Raw genomic sequence first — 19913 nt, 5'->3', positions numbered from 1 at the left:
CATTTTTGTTGTTTACATGGAGATGATATCGGTATCGTTTTCAAAAGCTTGCACTTTAAAATCCAATTTCCAAAGCTTGCGTTTTTCAGGCCACCAAAATGTGTAAATCATGTAAATGAATGGCCAAAACACATAAAAAACACATAAAACAAATAAAAAACGTGTTTTCCGTTTTTAGTTGAAAACAGTGTAGTGTAAGCGGCTCCTTAATATGCTGACCTGGGACTCAAGAAACATTTATTATTATCAATGTTGAAAACAGTTGTGACGCTTAATATTTTTACTGGAAACCATAATGCTTATTTTTTCAGGATTCTTTGATTAATAGAAAGTTCAAAAGAACAGCATTTATTTGAAATAGGAATCTTTTGTAACAATGTCTACTGTTGCAATTTAATGCATCCTTGCGGAATACAAATATTAATTTCATTAATAATATTAAAATATACAAAAAGAAAACATCTTACTGACCCCAAATTTTTGAACGGTTGTGTGTTTGTGGAAAAAATGATACATAACAATTAAGATTTGTATCAAATGATTTAAAATAAAATAATAATAATAATAAAAAAAAATTGGTATTGTTTTATGCCAAACGTCACATGAACGAACAGGAAAACGGGTCTTGTTGCATTCGTTTGTCTGAGAAAGTGTTATCAGAATGAAGTGACGGCAATATATGGGCTTTTAAGGTAATCAGCTAACCTAGCTACTAGTTATTTTTATTGTTGGTGTTTTACTCCATTTTAATATCCAAAAAAACCTTTTAGATATCATTCTGCATATGCAATGGACATCGGTTATCCTTATCTTTGGTAGCTCAAAAGAAGACATATTGAGTAAAACAGCTCTATATTTAACAAAGCACAGAACCGGAAGAGTTGCAACCTGTTTTACAGAATATAGAAGTTTGGTGCACACCTGTATTTCTAGCAAGGGCCCAGAATACCCTAGAAGCCACCTAGCAACTATCCACACACCATAACTGTATAAGAATGCCCTTGCAACCCCTCACATTTAATAAATAATTAAATCTAAAATCTTGTTTTGTCTTAAATGTACATAGCATGTTACAAATCAATGGCATCAAAACATAAAAGTAGTTATGTTGCATTAATCACAGCACTACACACTTAATAAGAAGCATATCAACTGATTTACTCAGTGTAGGAATGGATGGTATTGAGAACAAGTGTCTGGTTTGAGCTCAAACTAGACTTGACCTCCCTGACCTCTGCGGTGTGCATCGCTGCAGAATGCAGTAGAGCAGCAAAGGTCTGGCTGTCTAGACACTGTGGGCGGAGTCGCAGAGGGCTGTCGATTGATTGGCTGAGAGGAGATTCTGAAACCGATTAGATGTTCGCTTCAAAGGCTCGTGTTTGTTTGTGGTCTGCGTTTCAGTTTTGCTTGTGTGTGTGTGTGTGTGTGTGTGTGTGTGTGTGTTCCTGTGCTTTCTGAACAATGCAGGAGAGCGGATTGATTTTGTCTTTTCCACCCACATGGCTCCAAATTTAATTGATTTTATTTGCCTTATCTTCATGTAGAGTCTCATCTCTGTGCATTAAATAACATATTATGCAGTTGTCAATGTAAGGTCTTACCTGATCAATAAAGCCATTAATGTTTTCAGATCACTTTAGTGCATTATATTAAAGGGTAATCACTTTTCTTTTTGGGTGCAGAAAGGAAGTCATCTCATTCGCTGTTGCTAAGGCAACCAAAATCTCTAGCATATTGCATAAAACAGACTTTAATACAGCCCACATTTTGCCTTGTTGGCAATGCAGGATTGTTAAGCTAAATAAACTGTTCACTTAAAAGTGGGCCGAAATACATAAGAGGTTGGATTGGGCTGTCACTCAGATTACTGATAAGGTCAAACAAGACCCAGAAACATATAGTGATGACAATAGAGTAAAAGAGACTGTCAGAAGAAAGAGGAATGCAGGTACTGCAGTATTGAAAATGATAGACAGCTAAAACAACATCCGTCCTGAAACTGTGCAGACAGGCATGTTTTCATAAATTCATGCTGTTCTATCTAGTGTCTTTACAGAGGCCAGTGTCTGCGTGTTTGCCATACAATGTGGTTCAGTAGTATCTTATTTATTGAGTGTATTTATTTTGGGGGAAAAATGTATAGCCATACACTAGACCTGATTCCCAAATGAATGACTCTTTTGAGTTGATTCTTGTTAATGAACCAAAAGCCTACAAAGTGCAACCACCAATCCCCAAACAAATTACTCTTATGAATCGGTTCCTTTTTTAATGAATTGCATTGTGAAAATACATACAGTATATAACTATCTGTTACACTTAAAGGGTTAGTTCACCCAGAAGATGAAATTTCTGTTACTAAGCACTCACCCTCATGTCGTTCCAAACCCGTCTTTTTTTTTTTTTTTTTTCTGAGAAGTTTCTGAACCACACATAGGCAGCAACGTCCTTGCACCTTTCAGGGCCCAGAAAGGTAGTAAAGACATTGTTAAAATAGTCCATGTGACTACAGTGGTTCAACTTTAATGTTATGAAGTGATGAGAATACTTTTTATGCTCAAAAACAAAACAAAAAAGTCTCTGATGTCCCCAGAGAGTGTATGTGAAGTTTTAGCTCAAAATACCCCACAGATAATTTTTTATAGCATGTTAAATTTGTCACTTTTTGAGGGTGAGCAAAAACGCTTTGTTTTTGTGTGTGTCCCTTTAAATGCAAATGAGCTGCTGCTCCTAGGCAGGGGACAGGGTTTCAAGAGCTCATGTTAGCAGCGCAGATAGATTACCTCACAAAGACTCACTGAAAATGTCAGAAACTGTTCAGCCTTTTATGTTCAAACCGGAGTCTGACAATGATGGAGAGACTCAAGAAGTGACAACATGTAGAATGCAACAGGACGTTTCTGAATGGTTAGTTGCTTAATTTATGTAGATGATGTGGGATATCTTAAAGTCATTGATTATCATTCTATGGTAATCTATAAGTCGCTTGTGTGGGAACTGTTGTAAGATGCCTACAGAGCTAGAGAATAAATGCTGCATGAAGAAAGAACAGGTATAGTTTAGTTTGATTACAGTTATAACTTTCCATGTTGGCATCTTGCTTTTATGACATTGCATTTGTGTTACATACTGTATTGCAATAACATGGCCTCATTTCTTTGTTGCGTGTTCTCTGGGGCAGGGTTTATGTATATTTTATGGTTAGTGATGTCACCAACCCAGGAAGAAGCTTGTTGTAGTCCCTACCAGCTGTTTGTTGTAGTCCTTAAACAGAGAATTCTTTAAAAGAATATATCTTGCTTTGCATTGAACTTTGAGCATTGTAACTTTGCAGATGTTGTTTATGCTCAAACAGCAACATCGCACACACTAACTGAAGTTAAAAAAGTGAAATCACAATGAACCACCCCTTTAACTATTTCTTTTCTTCCCTGTCAGTATACTGCCTAAACATCTTCGGTGATGGTTGTGTAGGTCGGGGCAAAGAATATAGAACCCAAGAGGCGAAACTCTTGTCCTTTTTGGGTAACAGCCACTAGATGGCGCTCCGTTAGCGCGGCTGCCATTATGGGGTGAAAATACCAACTGGACCATAGAATCCTTCACATTTTATGCACCCAAAATCTTCACAACCAAATCAGAAGCGCAGTAGAACATTTTTCAAATTAAGTCATCAGTAAATTTGATCGCACCTACAGTAAATGTTGTATTGTCTATATGTTTTATTTTACCAGTTGTGGAATCCAACCATTCAACCATCTGAGGTAACGTAGTTAGCCTACTTTATTGAGCTTATGCAACTTTACACATTTATTAATAGTAAATTAATAATTAATACAATCGAAGTCTATGAAGTTTAGAGGAGATTCTCTGGCAGAAGGCTCGTCCACTCCTGAGAGCAAAATAAAAATATATGTATGAATTTCGAACATTTACAGATGGAGAATATACCTGTGAAATGTAAGTTATGCGCTGAGGAAAACACCAAATCACAAACGCATTAAAGGTGCTATAGAGGATGTTTTCGATGACTGTCAAAGACTGCTACTGAGTTTTTGAAATGAGCGCATGTGTAAGAACAACCCCCCTCTTTCACAGCTCATTTCGAGGGAACGCCTCCCAAAACTCGTGCACCAGTATTGGAACACGAGTGTTTGTTTACCACTGGCATTCGCTGTGTCGTGTTAGTGGATTCATTATGTCGGACTCACCGCAGGTAACTCATAATCTGCAGTTGTTACTCCTGACAAAAACATTGCATGCGGCGCCTGTGGAGTGTGGAAAGTTACTGGAGTGTGCACGTCTCTCACAAGGAACATAATGGCAATGACTGACAATCCAGAGGGCCAATCCGCACACGTCTCTCACAAGGAACGTAATGGCAGTGATTGACAAGCCAGAGGGGCCAATCATTTATATGATGATCACACAAACGATTGGCTGATGTTTTTAAGTCCCTACCTCGTGCACAGATGATGTATATTGATATTATTCCTTTCAGTGCACCTAATAAATAGTAGGGGTGTAACGATACGGTACGTATCTCGATACTGAGTTCACGATACGATACGTATCACGATATTTTGAAAAAAATGAAACTGAAATTCAAATAAGATTTATTTAAAAAACATTAACAAATTTCAATAATTTTCCTTGTTGTACATACAAGATCACATTTCAAGGTTTAATAAAAACCTTCTGTATTCAAATTAACAGCTGAATAGGTCTGTCTGTCACGGAAAAAAAAAAAGTTACATTTAACATGAACTTAGAATTAAGAATCCTAAGGGACGTTCACATATCGCGTCTAAAAACGCGTGGAAGGCGCGGCCGCACCGCTTCTTCTTTCTAAACGTGCGTTCACACCGCCGCCGTCGAGGAGAGTTGAAATCAGGTTAACTTTATGGTAATGAGCTATGACGCGGTTCGGCGGCAACCAATTGGAATGTAGAGGTACTCGCTTGAGAGGCTTCCGATTGGTTGACGCGACTTGTCATTTACTTTGACCCTCCCGTCGGCGGCGGTTTGAACGAACAGTACAGCGTTGTTGGCAGGGTGGCCAAGGCGAATGTTGACGCTCTCGCCGGCGGCAGTGTGAACGCACAGTAAAGCGCTTGTGCTCCCGTGGCGTCGGTCGTTGCTATGCAACCATGATCTGCGCTCTCCAAGAGGAGTATGCAGTTTCAGCAAAAGATAAATTGATTTCTAGCCCTTGCATTAGCTTTACTACTAGATATATCCATGGAGATAAGATATAAAAACTACCCTGTACAGCTATGATCAGCTGTTCGGCTGAGATTTTGATGTTTTGTTACGGGAAGCCATAGCTGATCGGTTGATTCTTGTCACATGGCCTGCGGTGCGCTTGCGGCATTCTGAAAAGTTGAGAATTTTTCATCTCGATGCGCCTGGAAAACACACCGCATGCGCGTCGCGACCGGGTTGCTTCCATTATGAGCGCGCCTGCCGCGCGGTTACATTTGAAATAACGGAGTTGCACGCAGAAAAGACGCAATATGTGAACGGCCCCTAAGACATCGCAAGCATCTTTTGCTTTTCTTTGAGCACAGCTGTTGCTGTGGCACTGCGGTGAAAGAAAGCCACGACTTTTCTCACGTGGCCAAGCAAGAGACTGACGCGAGAAACGTTTAAACCTGCTTGCAAGATTCGATGTGTGCGCGAAACACTTACTGAACTAAAGAGCTGATTGAGACACACCCTTAATATGCGGTGACAACCCAGCTTCTCTCACTGCCACCTCTATGTTGCAGAGTAGGTCACATCGACAGCTCAACCAATAAGATTAGACTGCCATCATATCGTAAAAGTATCGACATCACTCTACGATACATATCATAACATTTTGCATAGAGAAATATCGTACTGCGATAAATCGTTACACCCCTAATAAATAGGGGTCATTTATCAGTTAGTAAAGACAATTTCAAGTAATATTGCAAAAATGTATAAAACAAAACATCCTCTATAGCACCTTTAAACAGTGCAAGTAGCCTATCTGTCAGCACATGAATCTGTCAGATTCAGAGCATCTGTAGTATAGGCTAAGTGTTAACTATATCTTAATCTTACGAGTTATTTTTAAATCACTTAATATTAAGAATGTCTCATGTTTAGGACAAATTGTATTATCCATTTTCCCTGCAGCAGCGCTCTTTGTCCACCACTATTTTTCAGATGCGCTCGTATCAAACTATCAAACTATTGTATATCGATATAAACAGTATTGCCTCATTCCTTATCGTAAATAAAAATGTATATATTGATATATCATACAAACTCGATATACCGCCTAGCTCTTATTCATACAAAGTATATAGCCTAGGCCAAGGACATACTTTTTTTTAGCGGTCGCTAAGTAATTACTTTTTCAAAACAAATTCTGTCCTACTCGAGTATGTGATTTCGGACGCAGCCATAGTGTTTTGTAGTACTTTATAAATATAAATGAATCAAATGTGTTCAAAAATCTAGGCTATAGTTGGACTGAATTTATGCTGCCTTTTAAAAATACTGAAAATGATTTTAAAAAATCAGTTTTGCATCAGAACCAAATTATTTGTTACAGTTCTTATTACAGAATCAATAACAATTAAATTGACTGAGTAGTAATGTGTGTTGTTATGCTTAATAATGTAATTACCTGTGAAATCTTTAAATTCTGTTTCTGTCTCTCACAAAGGGTGGTGATTTTGCAGTGTTGGGGAAGCTACTCTGAAACTAGTTTGACAAGCTACCAGCTACTCATAAATTAAAGTAGTTAAACTACAGTTAAGCTACCCTTCTGAAAAAGTAGTTAGCTACACTACAAGTTACTAACAAAGAGTAGCTAGCTACATCGAAACTACTTTTTTTTTTAAATGACAGTTACAAATAAATGGGTAACTGTTAATGAAGAATGTTTAAGTAAGATGTTTGGGGTTTTTAAAAAAAATCAATGCACTACAATTATGATTTTAGAGCGTACTGTTTTATTTTGTAAACTATATCAAAATATACAATACTCAAATGTAGCCTATATCTCACACTGACTCTCTTTGCAGGACCGACGACCAATTGCACTCTGCAGTTTCAGAAGTGATTTCTACATATAAATGCAGGATTCACACTAAAAATTGCTACCATAACCATAACACGGGACAAAAATATGCAATAATAAGAATAATAATAAGCAATGTAAATGCAGACTAGAAAAATATTAGAATTTTTGTATCAATATATTTGAAATTCTATTCCAATTATTTGTAAAATGACTTAACATCTTAAAGGTGCCCTAGAATTAAAAATTGAATTTATCTTGGCATAGTTAAATAACAAGAGTTCAGTACATGGAAATGACATACAGTGAGTCTCAAACTCCATTGTTTCCTCCTTCTTATTAAAAGACCTCCGAAGAACAGGCGAATCTCAACATAACACCAACTGTTACGTAACAGTCGGGGTGTACGCCCCAATATTTGCATATGCCAGCCCATGATTGAGGCATTACACAAGGGCAGCCAGTATTAACGTCTGGATGTGCACAGCTGAATCATCAGACTAGGTAAGCAAGCAGGACAAGAGCGAAAAATGGCAGATGGAGCAATAATAACTGACATGATCCATGATAACATGATATTTTTAGTGATATTTGTAAATTGTCTTTCTAAATGTTTCGTTAGCATGTTTGCTAATGTACTGTTAAATGTGGTTAAAGTTACCATTGTTTCTTACTGTATTCACGGAGACAAGAGAGCCGTCGTTATTTTCATTTTTAAACACTTGCAGTCTGTATAATTCATAAACACAACTTCATTCTTTATAAATCTATCCAACAGTGTAGCATTAGCCGTTAGCCACGGAGCAAAACCTCAAACTCGTTCAGAATCAAATGTAAACATCCAAATAAATACAATACTCACATAATCCGACGCATGCATGCAGTATGCATGACGAACACTAAAGATCCATTTTGAGGGTTATATTAGCTGTGTAAACTTTGTTTATGCACTGTTTAAGGCAAGCGCGAGCTCCGGGGGCGGAGAGTGTAAGCATTTAAAGCGGCCGCAGCATGAATCGGCGCATTTCTAATTATGTCCCAAAATAGGCAGTTAAAAAAAATTAATAAAAAAAAATCTATGGGGTATTTTGAGCTGAAACTTCATAGACACATTCAGGGGACACCTTAGACTTATATTACATCTTGTAAAAAAAACGTTCGATGGCATCTTTAAATGTCTCACTATACATTGCAATGGACAATCCATTTAAAAAGGCTATTATTCACCTGTATGTGCTTGAAGTCTTCGACACAGACAGTGTTTTAATCATTTGTTTATAAATTAAGCGTAACCTTTACTAATCGATTCGTGCAGTGTGAACCCACTCCTGTCCTTTACATAATCATCAGACGATCTCTTCTCGATGAACTGCTGATGAACTGACAAAGCCGCAAGATGCGTGATATAACAATAGATGGCGGTAATGCAGATCACGAACTAAAATCGTGAAGACACTGTGCTGCTTCAATGCATTGCAGGCTCATCAGAAAGCAAAACGAAATGTAGCTGTTAGCTTTTGGTCGCACTACACCGATACTTGCTGGCATAAGTAGTTAACTACTGGAAAAGCTACTGTTTGAAAAGTAGCTGAACTACATACAAGCTACTGAAAAATGTAGTTAAACTAGTAGCACCGCTACATGTAGTTAACTACTCCACAACACTGTGATTTTGCAACCTAAAATGGGTTGTTGACAAAAAAAGGTTGAGGACCCCTGCTCTAGTTCTTTCTGATGTGCTTTGTTCTGTCTCCTGTCAACCACATTGAGTCTCAGTTGCTCTGCACTAAAACTTAAATATGACTGGTTCACACACACATACGCACCTATAAACTGACTAACCCAGACAGCTGAGTCATCATTTGTTAACCTGCAGATCCTGGTTGTCAGGTCAACTTAGGACCCGTGCAGCTAAAGGGTTAATCTGTCTGATTACTGCTAGACATGAAATAGGGCGGCCTTTCACTTTGCCTGAAACATTCGTTGTAACAGACTTTTACTTAGCAGAAGGTGTAAAGATAATCTGCATGTAAGAGAATAAAATGTTTCCTTGTCCATGTACACTGAAAATATGTTTTGAAATAGTATTTTGTGGTAAAAATGCACCCCAATAATCTTTTATTTACAAGTGTGAAAAATCATTTACAGTGTATTTATGTGTAAATAATAGCAGTGTAATGAATGGGATAATATACAGTCAGCTGGTCATTATTGCAAAGCAAACCCCTTTAGGATGATACAAGAACCCACTCTTCTGTACCAGTGTCTTGATCACTATGTAAGGGTTTATTTTGCTCCAGACTGACAGGCAAGGTAGCAGCTATTAGTCATTTTTACTAATGGTTAATGACATGGGCTGTTATGTTTGAGTCTGGCTGGATGAATCAGTTCAGCGAATAGTTGTTCCTAAAAGCTTCATCATGATTTAACCAGGCATCGAGAGTGAGAAAGAGACAGACCCCCTACTGAGATCACATTACACAGACCGACAGATACAGGGAATATTTTAGCAGCCATTTATTGCAGTCATTTTACTGGTTTTCAGCATGGCTATTGTTCAGACTATGCATCAAATTGTGTGTATTAGAACAGAGAGTCTACACATGTGGAGGGCTCTGTTTGTGATTCTTTGTCTGACTTTGTTAGTTATTTTATATGATTATATTTTATTTTTTCTGCACTGATATTAAAATTGTGGACGAAAAAGTCTATTCAACATATACAATTACATTTTTTGTCTGTATGTTTTAGTGTTTCAAATATTAAGGGAATTTACCTTTGTGGTTCTAACTGATGGGGATCAGACATTGATCCAAACCAAAATTGAAGATTTTCTGTCACAAGAAGGAGCCACAAAACATTGATACTCCATTCTTCTGAACTTGAATTTTAGAAATGTACAGAATGTCTTCACCAAAGGAAGCGCTCAAAATTCCAGGCATATTTTGTTATCACATGAGCTCTTTTTTGGGTCAACAGCTTATGTAAAAAATTGTCTGTAAGGGAAAACATTGTTTTTGTGCAGTAACCAATTACACGTTGTTGTTTTTTCACATGCTTACAAGGTTACTTTGAGATCTCAACACCAGTGAGCCTCTTACATTTAGATTACTTTTGCCATTATCTAACACAAGTTTTAAAGTTAGTCTTTAAAAACACTAATTATTTTAAATATAAACGTATCTCAAAATAAATCTCCGTTTTAATGCTGTACATTATAATATTGTGATTTCTGAATTCACTCACATCATTTAAATGACAGATTTTTATTGTTTTTGTTTTATTTAGACAATATAGTATTGAATTTTGATATCCTAATAACTGCGGTTTATTGATTTGCTTTAGACCAAATTATAGAATAAAGGAATAAGGAATATATATATATATATATATATATATATATATATATATATATATATATATATATATATAGTTTTGATGTTTTAGCCTAATATAAATATTCTATTCCATGACTAATATATATATATATATATATATATATATATATATATATATATATATATATATATATATATATATATATATATATATATATGGAATAGAATTTTAACATCGGTCAGTATATGTCAAAATATTTTATGACTTGTTGATTATTGATAATGAAAAATAATTTTATATTTGATATAAAAAAATGTTGTTTTTTACATTCCTGGTCTGAACTAAGCCTTAGATACATGGTTTGTAGAGTCTTTTTTACTCCCACTCTGAAAGGAGAACCACTTAGGAAAAGGACACATGGAGGAACAAAGAGATAACAATGAAGAAAAGTAAATCTAAACATCTGGCAGATGTTCGTCTGTGTTATCTGTGATGGCTGTAGTAGTGTCCTGAAACGACCTCGGTTGACTGTGTGTGTGTGTCTCGGTCTTTGTTTAACTTGGACAGTGTTCTCTTGTTTCACGTGTGTGGAATATTATTTATTGTGTGATGGATCCGTGCTCTCGCTGTGCGGCTTGCGGCAGGGGTCAGACGAGGTGAGGGCTTGCCGTGTTTCTAAGTAACACAGCCGATGTGTAGTCGGCAGTCTAGGCTCAGCGCGGCGTCCGCTGTGATGTGGGAGAGCTTTAAAGGTTGTCTGAGGACATGTTCTGCCTGGTCTTCTAGCCTTCTCCAAATGAAAATGGAGTTGCAGGTTTTTTTTTTTTTTTTTTTTTTTTTTTTGGAGAAATTAAATCAATGATATTAAGCCACAGAAACATTAGCTGTGGCTTGTGATAACTATGTCCAGTAAAGTGTTCTAGCGTGTTATGTAACAGTCATTAACGGCTGACGCTCCTGCTGGGGATTGAAGACGTTAATGTGCATCTCTTCACAGGAACTTGATGTTTTGTTGCTGGTAAAGATCGGCAGTAGGATCATAAAATGTTGATGTGTTGACCCCCTGCTGTTTCTAATTTTTGTTTAATGAAGCACCCATGTTGCGTCTGTCTGTATTTTTGTCTGTCTCAAACCTTTTCTGCCAGATGATTGTATAACTCTGGTGGTAACCGATAGTTTTAAAAACAATACCATGGGTATTGTTTTTAAAAGGGGTAGTACCAGATGGTGCTTTGATATTGATATTGATATTGTTAGGGTTAGGGTTAAGCAGCACAACAATTTTCATAAGATTGATAATAATAAATGTTGCTTGAGTACCAAATTAGCATATTAGAATGATCTCTGAAGGATCATGTGACACTGAAGACTGGAGTAATGATGCTGAAAATGTTAAATTGACCTAATATTCCACCATATTACTGTTCACTTTTTATTGTATTTTGATCAAATTTTGTGAGTATAAAAGAATTTTTTTTTTTTTTTTCGAAAATATTAAAAAATCTTCCCAACCCCAAACTTTTAAATGGTAGTGCATGTTAAATTAAATGTCCTTATATGTGCAAATTAATGTTGAATTAATATATTCAACCACTGATACATTTGCCATTATTGTCTCAATGATAACAGACAATCAATCAGACAATATCACTGTTTTTAGTTTAGTTGACAACATGGTTTGTTTGCAGAAAAAAATTTCAGGGGAATTATTGAACGAATCCTATAAATGCATTTTAAAATAATGAATAAGGTCATTCTTAATAGAATTAAATGAAATTGTGTATCGAATTGAATTTTTCATTTGAACTGAATCAGATCAACTTAATGAATTTGATTGATTCGCTGTCAATGCTTAAATATTCCACACAGTACTTATTACAGTAGTAAACCACATAGGAAACTAGGGATCCACTGATGTATCGGACGATTGTTTAAAAATAGGCGATGATCTGGGCCAATTATTTCTTGTCAGATTGCAGCTCACACTGTGTTAAGAAAATCTCTCTTGCATTGAATTTAGGGCTAGTTAATGCAACAACAATAATGCTTTAACAGTTAAAAAGCTACATATCACTCATAGTTCAAGCCAGGGTTGCCAGGTCCACTGTTTTTTCCCTACACCAAACATTATATGTTGCTCACCTCTCATCCAGTAATCACAAAGAGCTTTGTGCTCTGTTACTTCTGATAAGAAACAGTATCAGCTTTCAAATTCTATCCATTTTTATCATGAAATTCAAACAGTAAATGGCGTTTTGATGCTCTTAAATGTGACGTGACAGATTGTTGTAGCACCTCAGTTCAAGCGGCAATGTGAACGCAAGTCTTTTCTTCCACTTTAATACAAGTTATATCTCGAAAAACATGCATGAACATCAGAAGGTATGTTGAAAGATACAGTACAACTTACCAAAATGAATCATGTCTCATGTAATTGCTTAATAAAACTTCAATAAAACAGCTTGTGAACAATATGTCAGTTAACTTTGCATTTACCTCAGGCAAGTTATCCGATGTTCAGTTTTTTTTAGCTAGCTGTAAAAAACACTAGAGAGGAGCTAATTTACTGTTAATTATATATGTATGCTTGAATAAATTTGTCACGAAGACAAGTGTTTATGAAACAACCTTATGTGCAACCGAGTTGCATACAAAAATTTCAGTTTTTATTTGAGTGTAATTATCATATCTGAAAATAAATAGCAGTTGAATACCTCTGTTGTTAATTTTAAAGGGTTAGTTCACCCAAAAATGAAAATTCTGTCATTTATTACTTACCCTCGTGCCATTTTACACCCGTAAGACCTTCGTTAATCTTCGGAACACAAATTAAGATATTTTAGTTGAAATCCGATGGCTCAGTGAGGCCTTCATAGGGAGCAATGACATTTCTTCTCTCAAGATCCATTAATGTACTAAAAACTTATTTAAATCAGTTCATGTGAGTACAGTGGTTCAATATTAATATTATAAAGCGACAAGAATATTTTTGGTGCGCCAAAAAAACAAAATAACGACTTATGTAGTGATGGCCAATCATCGGAGCATAAATGAATCAGTGTATCGAATCATGATTTGGATCGCGTGTCAAACTGCCAACGATTTAAATATGTTTTTAGTACCTTTATGGATCTTGAGAGAGGAAGTGTCATTGCTCCCTATGGAGGCCTCACGGAGCCATCAGATTTCAACTAAAATATCTTAATTTGTGTTCCGAAGATTAACGAAGGTCTTACGGGTGTGGAAGGGCATGAGGGTGAGTAATAAATGACATTATTTTCATTTTTGGGTGAACTAACCCTTTAACCTCTAATGTACCAAATGAGAGGGTTCCCTCCCTGTATGGTCTACTACAGGATTATTTGGGAGAAATTTTTATCATTCTGAATAATCGGCTAACGTTATCAGCGGAGAAATTTAGTATCGTGCATCTCTAGAGAAAACTATGGGAACCTTTTGTAAGCGAGTTTGTCTATTGCTAGTGAATTTTTTGTTCTGTGTAATTCAACCACTCAACTGATTTTCTCTCTCTGTCTCCGTCTCTCTCAGTGAGCTTGCAGTCTGAAGGATGAGGTGGGGCGCATTGATTAGCATGCTGCTATGCTGAGAAGAGTTTATCCACCCAGGACGAGCAGCAGCAGTTACACGTTCCCTTCCTGAATCAGCTATCAGACACCTGCTCTGAATCAAGTACCTGTCTGGATCTTACCCTCACACACAGCTATGGCTGGCTGGCTCTGGCTGGGAGGGTAATCGGTGCGCTGGTTGCCCTGGCAACCCCACCCTGATTCCTGCTGAATAGAGCCCTAGTCCGTCACTGAAGACTTTTTAGCCCCCCTCCACCTTTCTTCTGAGTTTATTTGCCCTTTCGTGGAGGTAAAGGGCAGCGGCCAAGGCAGGAGCCATGGACATGTGAGGTGAGAATGGCAGCACGGCGGCTGTTCGGCCCCCAGGAGCCCTCAGGCAATCGGAGCCAATAACGTGGGTGCCCACACACACACACATTTGGGCCGAGCGGCAGGAGCAGTATGCAGGAGGCTGACCTACCAGCCACCAATGCTTTCACAGGTGAGCACCGGATCAGGTTTATAACCTCAGTGTTGGTATTAAGCAGGATAAGCTGTTGGCGTGAATGTGAGTTTAATGATTCATGCCAACGATAAAGATTATGTTCATGAGGAGGTTCATGTTGTGCTTTACAAACTCAGGATGTTTTTTGTGTGCTAATATTCAAAGCTGCTCTCTCACTCCCCCTCCCCTTCCCAGACTCCTCTGCTCCATTTCTCAGACAGGCTGCATTTCTCTCCCCTGCCTAGAATGGAATGCGGAGAAGGAGAGAGAAAGTACGAGATGGGCGGAGGGCGGTGGAGGTTGGGCTGTGTACTAAACCAAAGTTTGACAGTCTAGTGCACTGCAGACAGGAAGCAGAACCTCTTCTCTCCTCCTTCTTGTCTGGTCTTTTTTTTCTTTTTTTCTCATCTCCTCTCTGTTTTCCTTTTTTTTATCTACATCTCATGTTCTCTTTTCTTCATTTCTCTGCTCGTCTTCTCTTGTCGTCCTGTCTTTTCTGGTTTGGCCTCAGGTCATGTTTTCTCTTCGTGCTTCATCTCATTTCTGCTCTTCTTGTTTTGTCTCGTTTCTGGTCTTCCTGTTTTGTCTCGTCTCTTCTTTTCTTGTTTTGTCTTGTCTCCTCTCTTCTGTCTTGCCTTGTTTCATCTTTTCTCGTCTTGTCATGCAATTTCTTGTCTCGTCTCATCTTTTCTCATCTTGTCTCTTCTCTCCTTTTCTTGTCTCATCTGGTTTCTTGTTTTATCTTGTCTCTTCTCCTCATCTCTCATCTTTTCCTTATTTTTATCTTTTATTTATTTTTATTTTTTTCTCATTCTTGTTTTGTATCTTTTCATCTCTAGTCTGATCTCTTCTTGCCTCTTCTCCTCCTTTTCTCATCTCTTCTTCTCTCCTCCATTGTCTGGTCTCTTTTTTTATTTTTTCGTCTTTTCTCTCCTTTTCCTATCTACTTCTCATCATCTTCTCTTCTTGTCCGGTCTTATCTCCTCTCCTCTTATGTCCGGTCTCTTCGTTTTGTCTCCACTCTTCTCCTCTACTTTCATCTTCCTATCTTGTGTCCTCTCCATGTCTCATCTGTTCTCTCATCACATCTCGTACTTTCTTCTCTCCTCATCTTGTCTCATCTGGTCTCTTCTTTTCTCATCTCGTCTAGTGTTGTCCATTTTCATCATGCTCAGTATCTTTTCTCCTCTTATCTGCCATCTACTCATCTCTCCATCTTCTCCTTTCCCATTTTTCTCCTCTCCTCATCTTCTTTTCCTCTTCTCTCCTTATTTTATCTTGTTTTGTCTGGTCACTTGTCTCCTCTCTTCTCATCCTGTCTGTTCTCTCCTTTTCCTCTTCTCGTCTCATCTACTTCTCTTCTTTTATCATCTAGTTTCTTCTCATCTTGTCCTCTCTTCTAGTCTCATCATGTCTTATCAGGTCTATCCTATTCTCTGTGGATTGTTGCTGTTTTGTGCTGCTCGGTTTGTGCAGGTGAATATAGTGATTTGCATAATTGATAGTGATTGCATAATAATGCTCTGTTAAAGTTTAAGGAAGGCAGAGAACTGCTGATTTATTTGCCTAATGATCTTCATATAATTTCTAAAGCCGCTTTTGGCTGCACCACACCCTGTGTGAGATTGCATGGGTGTGCTCTGGTATTGTCTAGCACCTCCTCCTCAGACAGAGAAGTTGCTTTGAGTGTTGGTGTCATCACTGTCTGGTTTGCTTTGCATTCTGTTCCTGTGTAAATGCTTCATAGTGAAGAGTCAGTCTTCCGTACAGTCGAATATCCAACGATATCAGGTCAATGTTCAGTTTCTCTAAAAGCATGCTTGCAGGAACACTTATTTTAAGATCATTTATAAGAGTCAGTGACCTACATATAGAGGATCATCGCCGCCTGAGATCCACAAATCACTGCAAAGTTTTTAGCCCAGTGAAACTTTCCCACAAATTCCAGCAGCGGAGCATTTTCAGATCCTCACAGGATGTCCTAGTGTTTTTAGTTGTTAAGTTGAGAAGTGTTTCCAAATGTAGACTTTTCATAGAATGGTATCCAACAGTAAGATCAACCAGTTTTGACCATTCAGGGTTGAGAGCTGCTTCAGTGGTTTCTCCTTGATATTAATTTTAGCTTCTTTAGGCTTGTTCACACCAAGAACGATAATTTTATTAGCGTCCACACAAATGGATAATAACATTCCGTTTATTAAGCATTTGCTGCAGTTTTGTTGTGTATCAGGGTGGATTCTGATCGGATGTCAATGTTTTAATTGTTCATCAGCTGGAAAAAATCATTCAGAAATTGATTCCAGCAATATCATTCCTCTGTGTCATTATCATTATAAATGTGGTATGGACTTTCTTATTCTCATTTAATTAGAACGATTATTAAAACTTTGATAGTTTCACTCGTCTTTATTGCCCTTGGTGTGAACAGCCCTTTACACTGACTTTAGCTCTGTCATTTATTGATTTAGCTTGAAACTTAGTCAAATTAAATACCATATTTTATATGATGCAAAAAGAAATAAGGCTATGAGGAATTCTGTACAGTCTGTTGAATATGCTGTACCATTGTTCAGTCGGCAAAACAACAATAAAACATCAATCAACACATTACGAAATCGTGAAGGGGAGATGATGGTCAGAAAGGATTAAATCACTGACAAACTGACAGTTTTTGGGGTTTTTTTGGGCAAAATTGCAGCTAAATTTGACAACTAGCAATCGATCATCATATATATGCAGTACCATTTCAAAAGTTTTGGAGTCTGTGGTTTTTTTTTTTTTTTTATAAATGTTTCTTCTGCTCATAAAGGCTGCATTTATTAAAAAAAACACACAAGAAGCAACAATATTGTACAATATTATTACCATTTAAAATAACTGTTTTCTCTTTTAATATATTTTAAATGTAATTTATTCCTGTGATGGCAAAGGTGAATTTTCAGCAGCCATAAATATAGTCTTCAGTGTCACATGATCCTTCAGAAATCGTTCTAATATATCTGATTTGGAGTTCAAGAAACATTTCTTATTATTAATGTTGAAAACCGTTGCGTGGTGCGTAATATTTTTGTGGAAACTGATACATTTTTTTAAAGGTTAGATTTGTTTGTAACAATGTAAAAGTCTTTATTGTCACTTTTGATCAATTTAATGTATCCTTGCTGAAAAGCTACATTTCAAATGCATTCGGCTCAAAAAAAAGAATTTTCTAGGGATTTTCTTTTCGCAAGGGCCAGAGCAAAGGTTGGAAATTTGACAAGCCCTGATGCAGTAGGTGTGAAAACGGAGCCTGACTCTAATTGTTATTGATTAACCTATTTGAAGACGAGTCTTTTTGTGTTTGGTTTTTTTCGTCCATAGAGTGCAGATTCCTGTGCGCTAACGGAAGATGTCTGAACCTGGGCTCGCAGGTCTGTGATCAGCTCAACCACTGTGGAGACAACAGTGATGAGGTGCACTGCCCCATCTCCACCCAGCATCCTGCATCTGCCATCTTCAGCTGTGAGTCCATCTCTCTAACTTTCTTGCTCCAGACTCAGACCTGCCTGTATTCTGCTTCTGATGAGGTCAGCAGGATGTTTTCGTACTTCTCATCTGAATTCCTGATGCGTTTGTATCCAAGCCACCTGCAGGGTGTGAGTGTGAGACGAGTGTTAAATGGTGTCTCTGCATGCTGAAATGTGGAGAGGGAGTGTGTGTGTGTGTGTGTGTGTGTGTGTGTGTGTGTGTGTGTGTGTGTGTGTGTGTGTGTGTGTGTGTGTGTGTGTGTGTGTGTGCAACATAGACTTATCATATAGCATATATCTTGTCTTTTTGGTGATATTTGTCATATTCCTCTATATGTATTTGGGCCAATGACATGTTATGTCAATGATTTCATTTTTTTTGCATGTGGCCTATTTTTACATTGAAAATGCCTTTCATACATACTGTACGAGGAATTGAACTCCCCCTCTCTATGATGAACATATTTTCTATATTATATTATATTATATTATATTATATTATATTATATTTTTAATTATTTCTGAATTCAATTTTATTTTAATATTTTTGGGAGGGGCATAGAGGAAAAAAATGTCAAGGTGATACAACTGCCCAGGTATCATAAGAGAGCCTAAAGATTGACATAATATTTTAGTATAAGTTTTTAGAAAAAAAAGATGATCAACTGTTATTTTGAGCTTTTTATGACAAGGTAATGTTAGTTCAGGATCTGTTGTTTAAAAATAATAATAATAATAATAATTTTAAAACAAATTCCTATAGATATGTGACAAAATTACATTTTGTGCTTGATGGTTATACCACACAATATTTTTTAAGGAAACAACATAAATGCAAAGATGATGTTTCCTAAAACTTTGCATGTGTTTTAAAATAAAAAAATTTTTCTTGTGGACTCTCTAATATGTCATTGACCCATATATTTGCTCTGTAATTGAGCAAAAATGTGACTTTTCTTAAGCAAAATCATGGTGAATATTCGCTATTTCGTCCAACCCCTGGTGTGAGACTGTGGCAGCCAGTCAGCTTTGATCTACCATAGCTCTTTTGTGTCTCCAAGTTTGAGGAAACCAGAGCAGACAAAAAAAAATATCCAGAAAAAAAGCACGTAGCTCCGTCTGCGTCTCTCTTTTCTGGCTGTGTTGAAATCAGTCATCTGTTCTTGCCATGTCATGCTCCCCTGTGTTCGCTCTGCTCTGAGGGGTGTCTTCAGTCAGAGCTGTTAGAGCAGTAATGCTCATTTCCCCAGCAGACAAACAGCCGCCATATACTGCAAGAGGGAGAGAGGAATGATGCTGATAGACGTTAGTGAAGACGATATATGCTGAGAGCGAGACAGAGTCTGAGGAAATGTTTAGAGTCTAATCGAGTTTGCCATCTCTCTGTCTACAGCAGGGCCAGACAGATTGATCATGAATATAGTCTAGACACACTGCACAAAATATTTCTCTCTCTCTCTCTCTCTCTCTCTCTCTCTGCACATTGAAAGGTTGTGGTCAGGACCGTCAGACAGCCTCTGCAGAGAAGGAGGGAGTGAGAGAGGTTGTTTATCGAAGAGTATGATGAAAAGCTTTGCAGGGTTTAAGGGTGTGCGGCGATGATCTTCTTTGTCAGTGGTTTGCATTTATTGGCATCAGGTGTGTGGGAGTCAGACTGCACAATTATCAGGGGTAAAACATGTTGTCCGGGAATGTATCTTTTTTTTCTGTCTTAGGAAGGTCCACTAAGGTTAGTCATTTTGTGACAAAAAGTTTCATGACCACTTTTCACAGTCTTTCTAACTTTTAAACAAGTCTGTTTTTGCTGCAGTGCATTTAAAGGGATAGTTACCCAAAAATAAAATTATCCCATAATTTACTCACCCTCAAGCCAAGCCATCCTAGGTGTATATGACTTTTCTTTCAGCCAAACACAATCAGAGGTAAATTAAAAAATATCC

At 37.4% G+C, this 19913-nt stretch overlaps 1 protein-coding gene across 1 annotated transcript in view; it reads left to right on the top strand.

Moving 5' to 3' along the window:
- Positions 1-19913, top strand: part of ldlrad4b (low density lipoprotein receptor class A domain containing 4b) — a 60690-nt gene that overhangs the window by 5889 nt on the left and 34888 nt on the right. Inside the window, exons 2-3 of the mRNA XM_048211528.1 lie at positions 13946-14464; positions 17828-17968. Of these exons, the coding sequence (XP_048067485.1) occupies positions 14425-14464; positions 17828-17968 (181 nt within the window). The 5' untranslated portion in view covers positions 13946-14424. The remainder of the gene's footprint in view (positions 1-13945; positions 14465-17827; positions 17969-19913) is intronic.

Source organism: Megalobrama amblycephala, linkage group LG13, assembly GCF_018812025.1.
Source record: "Megalobrama amblycephala isolate DHTTF-2021 linkage group LG13, ASM1881202v1, whole genome shotgun sequence".
NCBI lineage: Eukaryota > Metazoa > Chordata > Actinopteri > Cypriniformes > Xenocyprididae > Megalobrama > Megalobrama amblycephala.
Note: the sequence above shows the minus strand (reverse complement) of the source record. Positions and strands in the feature narration are given on the sequence as shown.